This window comes from Coregonus clupeaformis, unplaced genomic scaffold (genome assembly GCF_020615455.1).
Source record: "Coregonus clupeaformis isolate EN_2021a unplaced genomic scaffold, ASM2061545v1 scaf0544, whole genome shotgun sequence".
In the NCBI taxonomy this organism is placed as follows: Eukaryota; Metazoa; Chordata; class Actinopteri; order Salmoniformes; family Salmonidae; genus Coregonus; species Coregonus clupeaformis.
In genome coordinates, this window is record NW_025533999.1 from 142,623 (window position 1) to 163,420 (window position 20,798).

The 20,798-nt window shown below is 42.3% G+C and overlaps 2 protein-coding genes across 2 annotated transcripts in view; both read left to right on the forward strand.

The window, feature by feature from the left end:
- slc43a1b (solute carrier family 43 member 1b) overlaps window positions 1–8,214 on the forward strand; it is a 36,897-nt gene extending 28,683 nt beyond the window's left edge. Inside the window, 8 exon segments of the mRNA XM_045215882.1 lie at window positions 763–774; window positions 777–804; window positions 807–837; window positions 1,208–1,322; window positions 1,324–1,332; window positions 1,600–1,620; window positions 1,623–1,701; window positions 8,204–8,214. Of these exon segments, the coding sequence (XP_045071817.1) occupies window positions 763–774; window positions 777–804; window positions 807–837; window positions 1,208–1,322; window positions 1,324–1,332; window positions 1,600–1,620; window positions 1,623–1,701; window positions 8,204–8,214 (306 nt within the window).
- Window positions 8,215–16,508: 8,294 nt separating this feature from the next.
- LOC123485037 (GTPase IMAP family member 4-like) lies at window positions 16,509–19,560 on the forward strand. The gene is made up of 2 exons (XM_045215887.1): window positions 16,509–16,886; window positions 18,176–19,560. Exons 1-2 carry the CDS (start codon window positions 16,877–16,879, stop codon window positions 19,006–19,008), a joined length of 843 nt encoding a protein of 280 aa, XP_045071822.1. The 5' UTR covers window positions 16,509–16,876; the 3' UTR covers window positions 19,009–19,560.
- The last annotated feature ends 1,238 nt before the right edge of the window (window positions 19,561–20,798 follow it).

Below are 20,798 nucleotides of genomic sequence, written 5' to 3' on the forward strand. Positions count from 1 at the left end.
AGTCGCAGAGAAGTCGCTAAATGACGGCATCACCTAATTTGCATAATTGGCCATGTGCATGTAATTGTGATGGAGGCTGTAGGAGAGAGGAATAATGTCATGGGAGAGACAAAAAAGTGAGTAAAAACACCCTACATTTACATCCCACCCTGAATGTAAGCCAGTGCGGGATCAGCCAGCGGCTTCCCCGCATGCTCATTCATTTGCAGTCTGGACGCAGAGTGGGTGGGAACATCTCCTGCTCTGACTGCAGCTGGGAGGGACTGCTGCGTGAGGACTGGGCCGCCTGTGAGTGCTTTGGGACGGGGTGGGCCCACGGCGAGGGGGTGGGGCGCCAGCACCCTTCTGCTCGTTGGAGAAGAGTAAGAACGAGTCACGTAGCTTCACGTCAGAGTTTCCAATAACACCTGAAAAAAGTCGCTAGATTTGTCGCTAGTTGCCTTTTTGAAAAATGTGTCGCTAGAGGGGTCTGAAAACTCGTTAAATATAGCGACAAAGTTGCTAAGTTGGCAACACTGGTTCCAGTGAAGGGGAAATCTTAACGCTACAGCATACAATGACATTCGAGACGATTCTGTGCTTCCAACTTTGTGGCAACAGTTTGATGATTTTTAAATGCAGTGTGGTTGTATTGTGTTTTAAATGGTCAAATAAAATAAAAACGCGATTTCTCTCCCTCTCCATCCCCTATCCTTTTATTTTCCTAATACCTACCTCTCTCTCTTTCTCTCTCCGTTTTCTCTCTTTTTCCCTCCCTCCCAGATAGTTTCCTTCCCATCGTCCACACCATGGTCAGAGGTTTCGTCCCTCCTGTGCTGGAGGACTCTATGCTGCTGTGTAAGTACATTACAACATCAACTAAAAGCACATTGTTGGACGTTTCATGTCCAGCATATTACACCACGCTATGATCGTCTCAGTTAGATGCATAGGGTGTGTGTCAGATAGTTTAAAGAATTGTTTATTACACAATTTGGAAAATGCTATATTACATATTATCAATATTATAAATAGCAGTGAAAGGCAAAATGATTTGATACAATTCACAAATGTCACAAATTAGCGCAAACACAAAAAAATACAACTTTAAAATATGTATTATCTTAACAAAACATTGGTGTTAGAGGTAAGGTGTCTGTTTTGGTCAGGTATGGTACAATCAGTTTTGATTGGAGAGGGGGTAACAATTGCATCCCGCCCCTTCCAGATATCCGTCCAATCACTTTGGGACGTTGTGAGGGATGCAGTCGATGTCGAGCGCGCTGTTCGCTCTCCTCCAGCAGCCTCTCTTCGTCATCATGGTGGGACACCTTGGAGGAGACCCCCTACTGGGTGAGGCTACACCGCCACACGCACACGCATGCAGAGCATACACACACAGATCACATACATGCGTGCAAGACACCAACACACACATGGCACACACACACACACATGGTGACACTAGTACTTTGCCATTGTACTACTGAGATTGGAAGGCAAATTCAGTTAACTGATTAATGTGAATGGACAGAAACAGAAAATTGAGGCAATGATTTATTAAAAGGTATGTCTCAAACACGTTCTTTCCCTGACTAACTTATCCTCCAAATTCAACAGATCAACCTGAGCTTGCTCATCGCGCCTCATTGGCTGGATTCCTGTTGCCAGGATACCTGATCTATCACCGTAGGAACCTGATGCGAGAGAAGGTGGAGGAGCGTGAGAGGGAGGCCAACCAACCAGAAAGAGAGAGCGAAACCTTACGGCAATCAGAAAATGGCTATACCAAAAACCATACTAATGGACATCTCAGCAATTAAACATGAATCTTGACCAAACTGTCAAATATCATAGTCGGTAATTGTAAAATATCATTATAGACCATCGTCACGACAATGAATTGTCATTTCCGGCAAGGACAGTGATGACGATGTTGTGCACTGGAGTTTTGGACTTGGGTCATAGCACCTTTAAGCCCTTTTTAATTTGACATCAAAATACACACTAAATATACTCATTAATGTTTTAGGTATGACATGCCAAAGAAATCCTAAAATATACATTTAACTAATATTTATTTTTGTAAAAACATAATTTCATGCCAAAACGTGATATGGAAATCTCCAATGGAAATCGAGGTTTGGCAAATCAATCAACTAAGCAATAATATTTACGCCTACCAAAACTTCCATGAAGGTTATTGGTACCATTTCAGGTCACTCTTTAACCAGAAGTACAGGCTCTCAGTATTCTGTAGTAGACAGGAAGTTGATCTCTTTCGCTATCAGATTTGTTGGTTTCATTGAACTGCCTCCCCCACCCAACTCTCACCACACCACAGTCACTTCATTCATTTCGCCTGAGCAGTCTGGTAGTAATATTTTATTGGTCAGTGTTTGTTTGTCTTTCTGTCTTTCCCAGTTTCCCTCCCTGTATCTATACTTGTCTTTATGTGTCTTTTTACATGCGTGGAGAATACAGATTAGGAGGACACAAAGTGGGAAGGGTTGAGAAGGGGATAGGACCTCAGTTTCCCCATCCATTTACCTAGACCACCAGACTATTGGGCCTGCATCCCTGTTACTTGACTATCACAATCTGCACCCGTGTCCCCTTCTTCATTCGATGTCAGACCTGTCATTTGTAAAAGTACTATGCCCACTTGGTCAAGTCTGCGGGTATGTCTGAAATGGCACCCTATTCCCTAATAGTGCACTACTTTTGACCAGGGCCCATAGGGTATCATTTTCGGACACACCCTGGGTCACTACCGCTATGTCCCTGTGTTCATCCCAGAGTTAGTATTTGAATGTCTCTGTGCATCAAGCAATGTGTCCACCTGAAAATGTGGGTAAGAGCCCGAATGGCACCCTATTCCCTAATAAGTGTACTACTTTTGACCAGGGCTCCATAGGGTCTGTTTGTTTGGTCAGACATTGATGGTCCCTCTGTTTTGCTACATTTGCTCTTTAGGGGGTTGCATCCCAAATGGCACCCTATTTCCTATATATTGCACTACTTTTGACCAGAACCCTACAGCCAATCCATAGCTAAATTCCGAGGACAGTGTACAGTGTGTGAGGTGTTGTGCAGGCACAGCCTAGTTTGTAACAAATTGATGGAATTTTGATTTGTAGAGAATCATGTTATTGAACTTGTTGCATATCCGAGGTGAAATATCGAATGTCTGTGTAGTTATATAGAAATGCTCAATCAGTACCTGTCACCGAAAACCTTTAAGGTGAGCTATTACACGCGAGCTTTTACGGAGGCTGTATTTTTACAAAAAAGTATTTATTTGTATAGCGTACGGGTAAGAAGAGCACTTGTCAAAAGCTGATTCAATCTGGTCAACCAACCAACCAACCATCTTGAAATTTTAAACAGTATTTACAGTTAACATTTCTGTATGAGATAAAATAGATGTGAACAGATGTGTTGCTCAAATCAACTCCAAAAGCTGGTTGAATCTGATCATAAAACGGTCTTCAATATTTAAAAACACAATACATTTACAGTTAACAGTACTGTATGAGGTCAAATATGGCGACAGTATTTACAGTTAACAGTACTCTATTTGGTTAAATAAAACAGTGTTAGTTAACAGTACTGTATGAGGTCCAAATATAACAAACAGTACTACTGTTAACAGTACTTGTATGAGGTAAGATGGATGCACCTGAACCCCAATATCACTGTCCCCATGACAAACGACAGTAGAAACCACCTCATTGGAGCAGGGCTTCATTTAGCAGGTGCATTGTGGCTGCTAGGCTATTTATCACGGTGCATCCCAAATTGCACTCTATTCCTTTATAGTCTACATTTTTGACCAGAGCCCCATAGGCTCTGATCAAAAGTAGTGCACTATGTAAGTATGGGGTGCCATTGTGATGGAGACATAGTGTGTTTGACGTAATAGCGCTTGAATCTGAAAGATAATACTGTAATGTTTGTAATAATGAATTGAATTATTCATAAAGTAAATGTGTGTGCTTTGTTGTGAGGTGCCTGGGAAAGCAAGTCTTTTTTCTTGCTAGCCCGGTCCCAGATCTGTTTGTGCACTTACCAACTCCATTGCTCATTGTCAAGCCAAACATGGCATGGCAATAAGTGAAAAGAAGTTGACATGATAGCGGACAAACAGACTGACACCCTCTGGCTGCTTTTGTGCCCATTCCCACAAAGAAGTAATGTGGCGGTATGTATGAGTACCGTACATAGTGCCTGAATTGCACTATGAGAATATAAAGCCATAGTTTTGCTACATATGCGTGTTGGAAGTTTCTCATCTTTTTTAAGACCTGAGAGTTGCTTTGCTATTTATTTTATTTGAGCATCCGAAAGAACGGTTTGGTTCATCCACATCACAGTTGTCGCCAACTATGCCTCTCAGAGTAGGGTGGTGATCTAGGATCCAGTTTTGCCTTTTAGATCATTATAAATTAGATAACATGGACAGGGGAGGATCTGATCCTAGATCGTACTCCTGCTCTGAGATGCTTTATGAATACAGTACATGTGGCAACTGTCACATTTTCCACCTCTGTGTTTGAGAACATTATTATTATCATTGATCCTATTACATTTGTAATAATAAGATCATATTATGCGGGCAAAATGTGGTGAAGAGAATGTAAGAGGATCCAAAACAATGTATTACAAATAGGCTTTGAATAGAAATGTAATATTTAAAGACATGTGCTCGAACTTTGACGACTATTAAGTATTCTTTCAACCTCCCACTTTGGGTTGGATGTGTCAATGTGTAGTTCATACATGCATAATCTATGAAGCATAATTACTGTCTTACCTCAATTAGCCAACGAAATCCACGTTTGAGTGACTATTTTCTGGAAGCTGTCGCGGCGCTATTTCTCCTACATTTTTCCAGTCGTGAGCCAGCCCCCTAGCAATTTGAGGTCCAGCCAATGAGCTTCAGCCAATAGAGCCATTTGAGTGACAGTCTTACAAGATGCACACACAGCAGAGCGGAGAGAGAGAAATGACGTAGTGCACATCTGTGACATAGTATGCAATTTCCGGGGACCACTTTTGGCTCGTGAGCATTACTCAGAACTACTGGCTAAAAGTATCGTCAAAGTGCCAGAATCTCTTTAAGTGAGATTCCTGATGTTTTGGGGTGCTTCTCTTTGTGAAGTAATAAATGAACAGATTTCAACTTGCTGAGCCTGTATTTGATTGGTTTCTAGTGAACACGACCCAGGTGTGGGTCATTGGGTCATTCTCCTGGCTGAGGGATTACAGAACTGTGGACTTGACAAGACAATCTCTACCAGAACTCAAACATGGCTGGTGAGTAACCTTCTCAAACTGAAATAAGACACATGGGAACTTTATTTTTCTACCTGTAAAGATAAGGGTGTAACATAAGGCTACAAACAACAGGGCAAAGTGAAGTGTCTTTTAGTTAGTAAGAAGTGGCAAGAGGCCTTAAGGAGTCTTATAGTAGAAATTGACCTAAGATCAGTTATGTGTTTCCTCCCCAAATGTTTTTAAGGTAGGGATTGGTGTTGAGTAAACTGATCCTAGATCTGTGTCTAAGGGCAACTTGTAGCCTACCTGAGTGGGACGCAAACTGCGGATACCTTTCTTTGCATGTGACTTACATAAAATAGAAGGATGAATTAGATCGTGCTTTGTAAATCAGACAATTTTTCTTAACCCGTTTCCAGTCTCAATTGCTACTTGCATAAAGAGCCGGCTTGTAGATGATCATTATTTCATGTTTTATTTAGTGTCAGTTAGGGGTGCGGAGCGATGTAATGCAAAGACACATTTTCGATAATATCACGTGACACTCAACGGTAACATTGAGGGTCTATTTGACTGTTTACTATCTTCAGAGATGTTCTTTAATATTTGATACAGGCTTTGCTATCTCCACCTCTGCCCATAAACTCTCCTGAAAGGCTGAGGCCTCCCCTGTGGGTTCTGGCCCCTCACGCTCTACTCCAAATCTTATTCTGTCAATTTGTTTCAGATAAACGCCAAATTCCATGCATGAATTGAGCCTATCAATGACTTTTGTATTGTTGTGTAACGTAATAAAGTGTCCTCCAATACATGGCAATAAAACCACCAAGGATGTTACAACTACATTATTATAAAGCAGTAAGAGCTACAATAATTCAAATTGGGCTCTGAAGAGTAGATTCATGTCCCTGAAAATGGCATTGCAAGCTGAGCTATGAAATACACTTCTGAAATATGCCCCTGTAGGTGTTGTTACAGTACATCCACTTTGAAGTAAATATTTGTACAGGTTTACTGTAGAATGCCCCAATGAAGCGACTTGCATCCCAGTTAGCAATGAGCACTCGGGGGCGGCGTCCCTCCAGAGTGGTCAATCGCTGTGCGACAGCTTTTTTGCCCATCGGCCTCACAGGGCAGTTGCGATAGGCCGTTTAGGTCACGCGCAGCAGCCGAATGCTGCTCCCGCTGACATGCCGTTTTCCTCCACAACCCAGCCGCCTTCTCCAGACCGGCAACACTACAGCTGCCAGTCGGAGCCAGTGGCATGCCTACTCCCTGTCGCCACTTATTTTATAATATTTATATATTTGTATTGTTTAAGATACACTAAATACCATGTCCATTTGAAAAGGGTTTGTTGAAAAGTACAGTAAATCATTGTGTGTGTGTGTGCAAAATATATCCGATAACGAGGGGGGCAGTCCTGGTCATCTGGATCCACTGGTGACATCAAATCCAGTAAAATTGTATTGTCATTTACTTGCAGGCTTCTCACACAGCGCAATGGTGACAAAAGTGACATACTGTAGTAATCAAATAAGTAACATAGGAAGGCAATCAAATAAGTGACAATGTAAATATATAACATACAAAAAATCATGAAACGACTAAATAAAGTAAATCAGGTACAAGAGGCATGCAGATAAAATAAAATAAATATGTAAAATAAATAGCCTATTGGGATATAGTATGGACATTGTTTCCCATGTGCATAGTGAGTGGAATAAGGTGCAGTAGCAAAGCAAACAATAGTAGCACAGTAAGGTGACATAACTAAACTCAGCAAAGAAAGTAACGTCCCTCTTACTGTCAACTGCGTTTGTTTTGCAGCAAACTTAACATGTGTAAATATTTGTATGAATAAACAAGATTCAACAACTGAGTCATAAACTAAACAAATTCCACAGACATGTGACTAACAGAAATGGAATAATGTGCCCCTGAACAAAGGGGGGGTCAAAATCCAAAAGTAACAGTCAGTATTTGGTGGCCACCAGCTGCATTAAGTACTGCAGTGCATCTCCTCCTCATGGACTGCACCAGATTTGCCAGTTCTTGCTGTGAGATGTTACCCCACTCTTCCCACCAAGGCACGCGTGCAAGTTCCCGGACATTTCTGTGTGGAATGGCCCCTAGCCCTCACCCTCCGATCCAGCAGCTCCCCAGAGCGTGCTCAATGGGATTGAGATCCAGTGCTCTTTGCTGGCCATGGCAGAACATTGACATTCCTGTCTTGCAGGAAATCACGCACAGAACGAGCAGTATGGCTGATGGCATTGTCATGCTGGAGGGTCATGTCAGGATGAGCCTGCAGGAAGGGTACCACATGAGGGAGGAGGATGTCTTCCCTGTAACGCACAGTGTTGGAGATTGCCTGCAATCACAAGCTCAGTCCGATGATGCTGTGACACCGCCCAGACCATGATGAACCCTCCACCTCCAAATCGATCCGCTCCAGAGTACAGGCCTTGGTGAACGCTCATTCCTTCGACGATAAACGCGATCCGACCATCACCCCTGGTGAGACAAAACCTGCGACTCGTCAGTGAAGAGCACTTTTTGCCAGTCCTGTCTGGTCCAGCGACGGTGGGTTTGTACCCATAGGCGACATTGTTGCCCGTGATGTCTGGTGAGGACCTGCCTTACAACAGGCCTACAAGCCCTCAGTCCAGCCTCTCAGCCTATTGTTGGACAGTCTGAGTACTGATGGAGGGATTGTGTGTTCCTGGTAATTAGAGCAGTTGTTGTTGCCATCCTGTACCTGTCCGGCAGGTGTGATTTCGGATAGTGACCGTCCTGTGCAGGTGTTGTTACACGTGGTCTGCCACTGTGAGGACGATCCGCTGTCCGTCCTGTCTCCCTGTAGTGCTGTATTAGCATCTCACAGTACGGACATTGCAATTTTTGCCCTTGTCCCATCTGCAGTCCTCATGCCTCCTTTCAGCATGCACCTAAGGCACGTTCACACAGATGAGCAGGGACCCTGGGCATCTTTCTTTTGGTGTTTTTCAAAGTCAGTAGAAATGCATCTTAAGTGTCCTAAGTTTTCATAACTGGTGACCTTAATTGCCTATCGTCTGTAAGCTGGTAGTGTCTTAACGACCGTTCCACAGATGCATGTTCATTAATTGTTTATGGTTCATTGAACAAGCATGGAAACAGTGTTTAACCCCTTTACAATGAAGATCTGTGAAGTTATTTGGATTTTTATGAATTATCTTTGAAAGACAGGGTCCTGAAAAAGGGCTGTTTCTTTTTTTGCTGAGTTATTTCATTGCAATCGTCAGCCCAGGGTTCAGTTGTTGGAACAGTCTTGTGGCTTGAGGTTGGCTGGCTTTGAGACAGGTGGTCAGAGACTTGATGTTGACCCTCACTGCCTCGGATCCCTCTCCCGCCTTCACTAATCGGAGGCCCCTTTCAGTTACGAGTGACCTGAATCTGGACCCCCTCATCCATGGCATCCCGAGTTGCAGGATTCTTCCCGAATGGCTCCTATACAAAGAAAAGAACATTAAGTTACATTTGAATCGCACATGCTCTTACACAAGAGTTTAAGAATGTACTTAAAAGTTGAGAAAACAGGTGTAACACAATTCATAATATAAAAACTTACTGTGAAGAATTGTCTTCAGAAACAAGTCCCTGAAACAGGCCTTATCCCCTGCCCCAGTCCAGGGGTGTAATCATTACTCCAAACAGTTGCAAAACAAAACTAGCGTTTCTATTGGACAGGTTTAGCAAACAGCGAGGGCCTACCTGAGTCAACCTGAGATAGAAACACTTTTTGTTGCAAAACAGAACGTTTGGAGTAATGATTACACCCCAGTTTGTGGCGATGGCAAGACTGTAGAATCCGCCACACTGTTGACTTCAGGTCCTTGGCACCCTTTACAGCCAGAAATATAAGCTACAAAATGCAAGAGAAGTATTTGAAATAACACACTATGTTAACATATTTCCCTCCCCCAACACTTACAGTGGGGAGAACAAGTAATTGATACACTGCCGATTTTGCAGGTTTTCCTACTTACAAAGCATGTAGAGGTCTGTAGTTTTTATCATAGGTACACTTCAACTGTGAGAGACTGAATCTAAAACAAAAATCCAGAAAATCACATGGTATGATTTTTAAAGTAATTAATTTGCATTTTATTGTATGACAGTATTTGATACATCAGAAAAGCAGAACTTAATATTTGGTACAGAAACCTTTGTTTGCAATTACAGAGATCATACGTTTCCTGTAGGTCTTGACCAGGTTTGCACACACTGCAGCAGGGATTTTGGTCCACTCCTCCATACAGACCTTCTCCAGATCCTTCCAGGTTTTGGGGGCTGTCGCTGGGCAATACGGACTTTCAGCTCCCTCCAAAGATTTTCTATTGGGTTCAGGTCTGGAGACTGGCTAGGCCACTCCAGGACCTTGAGATGCTTCTTACGGAGCCACTCCTTAGTTGCCCTGGCTGTGTGTTTCGGGTCGTTGTCATGCTGGAAGACCCAGCCACTACCCATCTTCCATGCTCTTACTGAGGGAAGGAGGTTGTTGGCCAAGATCTTGCGATACATGGCCCCATCCATCCCTCCCCTCAATACGGTGCAGTCGTCCTGTCCCCTTTGCAGAAAAGCATCCCCAAAGAATGATGTTTCCACCTCCATGCTTCACGGTTGGGATGGTGTTCTTGGGGTTGTACTCATCCTTCTTCTTCCTCCAAACACGGCGAGTGGAGTTTAGACCAAAAGCTCTATTTTTGTCTCATCAGACCACATGACCTTCTCCCATTCCTCCTATGGATCATCCAGATGGTCATTGGCAAACTTCAGATGGGCCTGGACATGCGCTGGCTTGAGCAGGGGGACCTTGCGTGCACTGCAGGATTTTTAATCCATGACGGCATAGTGTGTTACTAATGGTTTTCTTTGAGACTGTGGTCCCAGCTCTCTTCAGGTCATTGACCAGGTCCTGCCATGTAGTTCTGGGGTGATCCCTCACCTTCCTCATGATCATTGATGCCCCACGAGGTGAGATCTTGCATGGAGCCCCAGATGGAGGGTGATTGACCGTCATCTTGAACTTCTTCCATTTCTAATAATTGCGCCAACAGCTGTTGCCTTCTCACCAAGCTGCTTGCCTATTGTCCTGTAGCCCATCCCAGCCTTGTGCAGGTCTACAATTTTATCCCTGATGTCCTTACACAGCTCTCTGGTCTTGGCCATTGTGGAGAGGTTGGAGTCTGTTTGATTGAGTGTGTGGACAGGTGTCTTTTATACAGGTAACGAGTTCAAACAGGTGCAGTTAATATAGGCAATGAGTGGAGAACAGGGAGGGCTTCTTAAAGAAAATCGAACAGGTCTGTGAGAGCCGGAATTCTTACTGATTGGTAGGTGATCAAATACTTATGTCATGCAATAAAATGCTAATTAATTACTTAAAAAATCATACAATGTGATTTTCTGGATTTTGTTTTAGATTCCGTCTCTCACAGTTGAAGTGTACCTATGATAAAAATTACAGACCTCTACATGTTTTGTAAGTAGGACAACCTGCAAAATCGGCAGTAAATACTTGTTCTCCCCACTGTATATTATATATACAGTACCAGTCAAAAGTTTGGACACACCTACTCATTCCAAGATTTGTCTTTATTTTTACTATTTTCTACATTGTAGAATAATAGTGAAGACAACACAACTATTAAATAACACATATGGAATCATGTAGTAACCAAAAAAGTGTTAAACAAATCAAAATATATTTTATATTTGAGATTGTTCAAAGTAGCCACCCTTTGCCTTGATGACAGCTTTGCACACTCTTGGTATTCTCTCAACCAGCTTCATGAGGAAGTCACCTGGAATGCATTTCAATTAACAGGTGTGCCTTGTTAAAAGTTAATTTGTGGAATTGATTTCCTTCTTAATGCGTTTGAGCCAATCAGTTTTGTTGTGACAAGTTAGGGGTGGTATACAGAAGATAGCCCTATTTGGTAAAAGACCACGTCCATATTATGGCAAGAACAGCTCAAATAAGCAAGAGAAAGCGACAGTCCATCATTACTGTAAGACATGAAGGTCAGTCAATCCGGAAAATGTCAAGAACCTTGAATGTTTCTTCAGGTGCAGTCACAAAAACAATCAAGCGCTATGATGAAACTGGCTCTCATGAGGACCACCACAGGAAAGGAAGACCCAGAGTTACCTCTGCTGCAGAGGATAAGTTCATTAGAGTTACCAGCCTCAGAAATTGCAGCCCAAATAAATGCTTCACGGAGTTCAAGTAACAGACACATCTCAACATCAACTGTTCAGAGGAGACTACGTGAATCAGGCCTTCATGGTTGAATTGCTGCAAAGAAACCACTACTAAAGGACACAGATAAGAAGAACAGACTTGCTTGGGCCAAGAAACACGAGGTGTTATGGTGTGGGGGGTGCTTTGCAGGTGACACTGTTGTGGACCTCGGAATCTGAAGGATCTGGAGAGATTCTGTATGGAGGAGTGGTCTCAGATCCCTTGCCATGTGTTCTCCAACCTCATTACGCATTATAGGAGAAGACTCAAAGCTGCTATCTTGGCTAAGGGAGGTTGCACAAAGTATTGAATGAAGGGGTGCCAATAATTGTGGCACACATACACTACCGTTCAAAAGTTTGGGGTCACTTAGAAATTTCCTTGGTTTTCGAAAGAAAAGCAATTATTTTGTCCATTAAAATAACATCAAATGGATCAGAAATACAGTGTAGACATTAATGTAAATGGCTATTGTAGCTAGAAACAGCTGATTTTTTATGGAATATCTACATAGGCGTACAGAGGCCCATTATCAGCAACCATCAGTCCTGTGTTCCAAACCCTTTTGTAATTATGTTAGCACAGCTGAAAACTGTTGTGCTGATTAAAGAAGCAATAAAACTTGCCTTCTTGAGACTAGTTTAGTATCTGGAGCATCAGCAATTGTGGGTTTGATTACAGGCTCAAAATGGCCAGAAACAAATAACTTTCTTCTGAAACTCGTCAGTCTATTCTTGTTCTGAGAAATGAAGGCTATTCCATGCGAGAAATTGCCAAGAAACTGAAGATCTCGTACAACGCTGTGTACTACTCCCTTCACAGAATAGTGCAAACTGGCTCTAACCAGAATAGAAAGAGGAATGGGAGGCCCCAGTGCACAACTGAGCAAGGGGACAAATACAAAAGTGTCTAGTTTGAGAAATAGACAGGTCCTCAACTGGCAGCTTCATTAAATAGTTCCCGCAAAACACCAGTCTCAACATCAACAGTGAAGAGGCGACTCGGGATGCTGACCTTCTAGGCAGAGTTGCAAAGAAAAAGCCATATCTCAGACTGGCATATAAAAAGAAAAGATTAAGATGGGCAAAATAACACAGACACTGGACTTTTCTTTGCAACTCTGCCTAGAAGGTCAGCATCCCGGAGTCGCCACTTCACTGTGTTTGTAAATTATGTCTGAGTGTTGGAGTGTGCCCATCTGTCAGTAATAAAAAATAATAAGAAAATCGTGCTGTCTGGTTTGCTTAATATAAGGAATTTGATGTATAGCATTTACTTTAACTTGGTACTTTTACTCAAGTATGACAATTGAGTACTTTTTCTACCGCTGTACTTAAGTACATTTAAAACCAGATACTTTTACACTTTTACTGGGTAACTTTAACTTTTACTTGAGTCATTTTCTGTTAGAGAAGTATGACAATTGAGTACTTTTTCCACCACTGTTTATAACAACAAAAACAGATTGTGCCTCTACATGGCCATGGTTAGCTGGAAGGTGGCAGGCCAAATTTGAAATGAGAGAAATTCACTGCTATTGTCTTTCAAATGAGCTTACGGCTACATGGCTTGCCGAGGGTTTATAATGGGAGCTACCCACCAAAGATGTAGATCACGTCAACGGAAAACGCGCTCTCCCTCTGGCGGTAGGAATTTAAAGCCTTGGGTGTAGGGACCATGGAAAATTGAAGGTGTAACAGGAACAGATTGGGAGGATGGGTAAATGGCGTCCCTTGAGAACGCAAGAAACAGATGTATGTCAGGAGAAGTGCAGTATTATCATAAGGAGACATATACTTGGATGATGGAGGAGGAATGGAGGGAAAAGAGAGGCAGAGGAGGTCTAAGAGAGAGAGGGAGGAAGACTGTGAGCTTGAGTCGGTAAGAAATGGCGGGAAAAAGGAAGAAGGTTTGTTAAAGAAGAATAGTAGGAAATGTAAGCAAAGTGAGCTGAAGACAGGAGGAGAAATTGAAGTGAATGAGGGTGAAGTATTGGAGGTGGTAGGTGTGGTGAAGTACTCGGAGCCCAAGGCTTGCACAGAGGGTCAGGATAAAGATGGGTCTGTGACGGTAGGAGTGAAGTTTTTGGAAAAAGTGGACCCTTGCCGTTTGGCTAATCCATTTGTGGTTTCAGGATGGGTGAAAAAAGCGTTGGGTAAAGTGGAATCGGTGAGGGTAACCAGAAGTGGTCTAGTGATAATTGTTTGTGTTTCTGTTGGTCAGAGGGAGAAGGCGCTCAGATTTAAACAAATGGGGGAAAGAATTGTAAATTGTTTCAGTCTCAAGAAAAGGGCGCCATTGAAAGGAGTGATTACTGGGGTAGCAGTAAATGTAAAAGTTGATCAACTGAAGGGGAAGACTCCCGGTGTTTGTGATGCTCGTCGTTTGGTGTGACGCAAACAGGGTGGCGAGAGTGGGGAAACAGAAGAGTCATTGTCTGTTCTTTTGAGTTTTGAAGTTGAGTCTTTGCCTGATAAAGTGAAGTTAGGATATATAAGTTATCCTGTACGAGCTTATGTACCGAATACATTACGATGTTACAGGTGTCAAACTTATGGGCATGTGGCAGCAGTGTGTAGGAGGGGAGGTTCCAAGGTGTGAGAAGTAGCATTGGGGAAAGTAGTGGTACAGTGCCTTGCAAAAGTATTCATCCCCCCTTGGCGTTTTCCTATTTTGTTGCATTACAACCTGTAATTTAAATTGATTTTATTTTTATTTCATGTAATGAACATACACAAAATAGTCCAAATTGGTGAAGTGAAATGAAAAAAATAACTTCGATATATAACGGAAAAGTGGTGCGTGCATATGTATTCACCCCCTTTGCCAAGAAGCCCCTAAATAAGATCTGGTGCAACCAATTACCTTCAGAAGTCACATAATTAGTTAGATTGCACACAGGTGGACTTTATTTAAGTGTCACATGATCTGTCACATGATGTCAGTATATATACACCTGTTCTGAAAGGCCCCAGAGTCTGCAACACCACTAAGCAAGGGGGCACCACCAAGCAAGCGGCACCATGAAGACCAAGGAGCTCTCCAAACAGGTCAGGGACAAAGTTGTGGATAAGTACAGATCAGGGTTGGGTTATAAAGAAATATCAGAAACTTTGAACATCCCACGGAGCACCATTAAATCCATTATTTATAAATAGAAAGAATATGGCACCACAACAAACCTGCGAAGAGAGGGCCGCCCACCAAAACTCACGGACCAGGCAAGGAGGGCATTAATCAGAGAGGCAACAAAGAGACCAAAGATAACCCTAAAGGAGCTGCAAAGCAACACAGCGGAGATTGGAGTATCTGTCCACAGGACCACTTTAAGCCGTACACTCCACAGAGCTGGGCTTTATGGAAGAGTGGCCAGAAAAAAGACATTGCTTAAAGAAAAGAATAAGCAAACACATTTGGTGTTCGCCAAAAGCCATTTGGGAGACTCCCCAAACATATGGAAGAAGGTACTCTGGTCAGATGAGACTAAAATTGAGCTTTTTGGCCATCAAGGAAACGCTATGTCTGGCGCAAACCCAACACCTCTCATTACCCCAAGAACACCATCCACACAGTGATGAATGGTGGTGGCAGCATCATGCTGTGGGGATGTTTTTCATCGGCAGGGACTGGGTTACTGGTCAGATTTGAATGAATGATGGATGGCGCTAAATACAGGGAAATTCTTGAGGGAAACCTGTTTCAGTCTTCCAGAGATTTGAGACTGGGACGCAGGTTCACCTTCCAGCAGGACAATGACCCTAAGCATACTGCTAAAGCAACACTCGTAGTCCCCTGTAGCTCAGTTGGTAGAGCATGGCGCTTGCAACGCCAGGGTTGTGGGTTCGTTTCCCACGGGGGCCAGTATGAAAATGTATGCACTCACTAACTCTAAGTCGCTCTGGATAAGACCGTCTGCTAAATGATGTAAATGTTTAAGGGGAAACATTTAAATGTCTTGGAATGGCCTAGACAAAGCCTAGACCTCAATCCAATTGAGAATCTGTTGGTATGACTTAAAGATTGCTGTACACCAGCGGAACCCATCCAACTTGAAGGAGCTGGAACAGTTTTGCCTTGAAGAATGGGCCAAAATCCCAGTGGCTAGATATGCCAAGCTTATAGAGACATACCCCAAGAGACTTGCAGCTGTAATTGCTGCAAAAGGTGGCTCTACAAAGTATTGACTTTGGTGGGGTGAAGAGTTATGCACGCTCAAGTTTTCTGTTTTTTTGTCTTATTTCTTGTTTGTTTCACAAAAAAAAATATTTAGCATCTTCAAAGTGGTAGGCATGTTGTGTAAGTCAAATGATACAAACCCTAAAAAATCCATTTTAATTCCAGGTTGTAAGGCAACAAAATAGGAAAAATGCCAAGGGGGGTGAATACTTTCGTAAGCCACTGTATATGTTTCAGTAAGATCTGATTTTTAGCATTTATACCAATGGTTATTAATTGTACTGCAGGGGATAGAACGTAAGTCGAAGAAAATGGAGGGTGTGGTGGCAGCTGCAGAGAGGTATTTGGGTGTGCGAGACTTGACATCAGAAGAGTTACAGGGAGGGTTAACCATGTCAGGTTGAGGGCATGAGGTAGGAATGAATAGTGGAGTAGGGTGGTGTTAATTATTAATATTTTTGAATTTCTGAGTGTAGTGTTAGATGGTAGGGTATTTATTTATTTTATTTTTCAAGCAAAATATAAGGGAGTTGTGCACCAGTCTAGTAGGTGGCAGTAATGCAACAAATTGGATGCCAACCGCCGTTAAACCTCATCGAAGAAGAAGACTGTGGAAAATAGCAAGGGGGAGGTATTTGTTTTGTGTATTGGGATAGACCTAGACACTGTTTCTTTGCAATCATGTGACTTACGATCAGAGAGACGAACGTTGTGAAACTTACGCTTTGAACACACCGACTGTATTATTGCGCAAAATAGTATGCAGCATTATCTAGATATATGTGCAACAAAAGTTCAACATTAACCTTCTGCTACCATTTCTGTCAACCCGTTTACGCATACAGTTTGACGCATACGTTTGATAAATCCAACGGAAACACCACCAAGAACGCACTGCAACTGCCTCTGCAACGCAATGCTGCAATGCAAACGCAGTGTTCCATTGGAAATGAATGTACTTCTGGTGTACCAAAACGGTTCACAGTCGGTGTGTTCGAAGCATTATTTCGAAAATGAGCAGCTGCCAAGAGAATACTGTGGGCGTGTCTATTGGGCAGACCGCCTGAGTGATGCTATAGGAGAAGTTCTGTTATCTGGACAGATCCCTTCTCTCTCACAAGACTTGTCGGATCGACTTTACAAGACCCAAATATGGCTGGTGGTGAGTAACCTACCTACATTTACATTTTTGTCATTTAGCAGACGCTCTTATCCAGAGCGATTTACAGTTAGTGAATGCATACATTTTCATACTGGCCCCACGTGGGAAACGAACCCACAACCCTGGCGTTGCAAGCACCATGCTCTACCAACTGAGCTACAGGGGACTACACGGTAGTTATTACCTACACGGTAATAAGACATAATGGAACTCATGTCTAGTATTTGTTTTTTGTGTTCTTCAAAAATTAACTGCTCATGAAATTCTCTCATTGCTGTGCTTTTTAACAATATTTTTGATTCAACCACAACTAAATAACCCATTGAACTCTTTATGTATTGGAAGAAGTGAGGGAGTAGCTCTTTATGAACTGATTGCTTCATTACTAAACCTGAGCATGGTGTAACAGGCATGCACCAATTTGTCACAGCACCAATTAGCCTTGCTACGACACATCTGGGGTCCCCGCCTTGTGCTTCTCTGCCTGTGTGTGTGCCATTGCTGTGAATTCTGTTGCACAGACAACTTCTTCCACTTTCGTTTTTCGGCAGATTGAGTGGGAAAAGGCGCGAAATGCTATCAAAACCATAGAAACTCTCGGTGACAAAACTCCCCAGAGAAGTAGTTGAATTTGTCGTTACTCGCTAGACTCTTTTACCATTAAAAGTAGTTGGAGGGGTATGAAAAGTTGCTAAATTGACAACACTGGTCACGGCTGCACTCAACAACCATATTCGAGAGCATCAAAAATGTGATGTATCAAAAAACGTGATGTATCATGGGTAAATTTGACTGATCTACAAATAATAATTAGTATTTATTTATGATGCAAGCAAGGCGATTTATAGACCAGGCAGTCGGCAATTGCCTCCACTGTCCAAAATGCCCAAGGTGTGTTGCGTGCGTCCCAATACTCTTTAACAGTAATACCAAAAGCTACTCATATGCAGTACTGTACTACATGGTGGCGTGTATGTGTAATGACGATGTCAGTACCGCATACCACAATAACGATTAGCTTAGTCAGTTTTGATAGGTTAATTGTTTATGTTAAATGTTATATTTCATTGCAGAATGCACAGGATTATTGTACTTCTGTTAATGTCTTTGTCTCTTTGATCAAAAAGAATGATTATAGTTTACAATTTCATGTTGCAGTTACATTCACACAGTTCAATTGATAGACAGCCATTGGTAATTTGCTCACAGTTTAGGTTCTACAGACCAAACATGTTTGACTCTGATTTCAAGAAGAAAAGTAACAACCATGCCTGTCTGTCATTCAACAGTGCAGCAAAAGCAAAAGGAGATGATGAGGATTGTTCTGGTTGGGAAGACTGGAGTTGGGAAGAGTGCAACAGCAAACACCATCCTGGGGAAAAAAGTTTTTGAGTCTCAACGTTCCCCTGTTTCTCTGACAAAAGAGTGTGACAAGGCTAGAGGGGAGGTGGATGGGAGAGAAGTTGCTATTGTTGACACTCCAGGCTTGTTTGACACTGACTTATCACAAAAGGAGACCCTGATAAAGATTGCTAAGTGCATCTCCTTCGCTGCTCCTGGTCCCCATGTGTTCCTTGTAGTGATAGCGTTGGTTAGATTCACAAAGGAAGAGAAAGATGCAGTGGAGATGATTCAGAAATTCTTTGGAGAAGATGCAGCAAGATACATCATCATCCTCTTCACAAATGCAGACCAGCTTGATGAAGAACAAACAATTGAAGACTTTTTGCGTGCCAGTCCAGATCTTCAGCATGTCATTGCCAAATGCAGTGGGCGGTATCATCTCTTCAACAACAAAGATAAGAAGAATCGCTCCCAGGTCACTGAATTGCTTGAGAAGATGAACAAGATGGTCATGATGAATGGAGGAAGCTGCTACACCACTGAGATGTTCCAAATGGCTGAGAGGGCGATTGAAGAGGAGACGAAGAGGATCCTGAGAGAGAAGGAAGAGGAGGTGCGCATTGAGGAGGAGAAACTAAAGGCAAAATATGAAGGAGAGTTCCTAAAGAAACATCAAGCCATCCTAAGTGCAACCACCAGTGCATCAGCCAGAGCTTTAGCTGAAAGAAGTAACGACGTAATAAAAAATCCTTTGCGCTATTTTTGTAATATCCTCTGAGGTGGTGTCATCATAAAAAAAACAATTAAATGTGGGATGGCATGAGACAATAGAACAAGACATGAAGTACTGAAGACTAGGGAAAAAAAGCACCACAATACTATACTACAAATCACATGACATTTCATTAATGATAAAGTGGCACTGATAATAATATTATGATAGGACTTGATTTGCCCTTGATGGCAAGTGATTGTCCGGATGCCAGGTGAACTCATATCCTTTGCTTACAATCATAACATTGAGTGACCTGCTTTAAATGCTGAACCTACCTGAATCTGCCAAACTAACTTAAAATGTCAGAAGTACATCAGTGTTTTCCATCATCCTGTGTAACAGATAACACACAGACGACTGTAATAGCAGAGGTCTCATCCTCACGTTCTATGAGAGAAAGAATCAGAATAATCATGAGTGTAATGATACATGCATACTTTGAGGAGGTGTATTTATGTATTGATTTTGAGATTGTGACTTACTCCTTCATCTGGCATATTTGAATGTGACTGCATGTACCCATAATTCAGTATTAAAGCTGTTACTTCAACTGCACCTCTGACTCAAGTCTTTCACACAATGTTTGTGCTTATAGAAGTAATTGTACTATTGCATTTACCTATACAATTTTCATTACTATATATCTATTAGATCAGTGATTACTATAAGAAAAGAAGGAAGGGATGCATTTTATTGTTTAGAATGAAGAACCAAGGTCTTCCTGTGTAGAGTTAAACTCCAACCCAAAATTAGCACTAACATCCCATCACTAGAGGGGGCCATAACTTGGTTTAACCGGTGTACTGCAGCGTTAGACATCCATCCTCCAGTGATTTTCGAAACATTACCGTTGATATTTATTTTTTACCTTTATTTAACTAGGCAAGTCAGTTAAGAACAAATTCTTATTTACAATGACGGCCTACACCGACTCCCAATCACAGCCGGTTGTGATACAGCCTAGAATTGAACCAGGGGGTCTGTAGTGACGCCTCAAGCACTGAGATGCAGTGCCTTAGACCACTGCGCCACTCGGGAGCCCAAGTATAAATACAGTAAAGTACACACACAATAGAGGAGCTATAGACATCAATATAGGAAAGACCCCCTTCCCCCCCTTGTGCTACGTCATGACATACCTCGACCACCTATTGAGATGTTCCTTTTGTTAAGTAAATCAGGTGTTAAAAAGAGGTGAAAAGGTGTGGGTCACCTGACAGGAAAGCAGGACTTCATGGCAGAGATCAAATATTGTTTTGACTAGAGCAGGGATGGGCAACTTCAAACCTCGCTGGCCAGAGTGGTATCACACTTTTCCCCCATCCCTAGCAAACATAGCTGACTCAACTAATTACGTTCTAAACTGAAAATAATTATTAGTTAATTATTGGAGTCAGGTGTGTTAGCTGGGGCTGGGGTGAAAGTGTCACACTTATCAGGCCCCAGAGGACTGGAGTTGCCCATCCCTGGGCTAGAGGGAGTACAGCTACAAGTTACTTTTTTTGTAGCAGGTTAGGAGGATTTATGCAGAAGGTTAGGATAATTAGCATGACAGGTTAGTAGACTTAGGTTAAGGTTAGGAAAGGGGTTAGGGTTAGCTAAAATGCTCTCCTAATCACTTCCGGTTGTAGCTGCAATACTTCTAGTCATAACCATCAAAGATTGGCATCCTAGAAAGAGGAATGCACAGAGATCCTATATATCTATATGTTCTAGATGTAATTATAAGAGACAATGGCTGAAGTGATCTGTGGTTTTGAGAAATAGAGATGACAGATGAGGTCAAACCATAA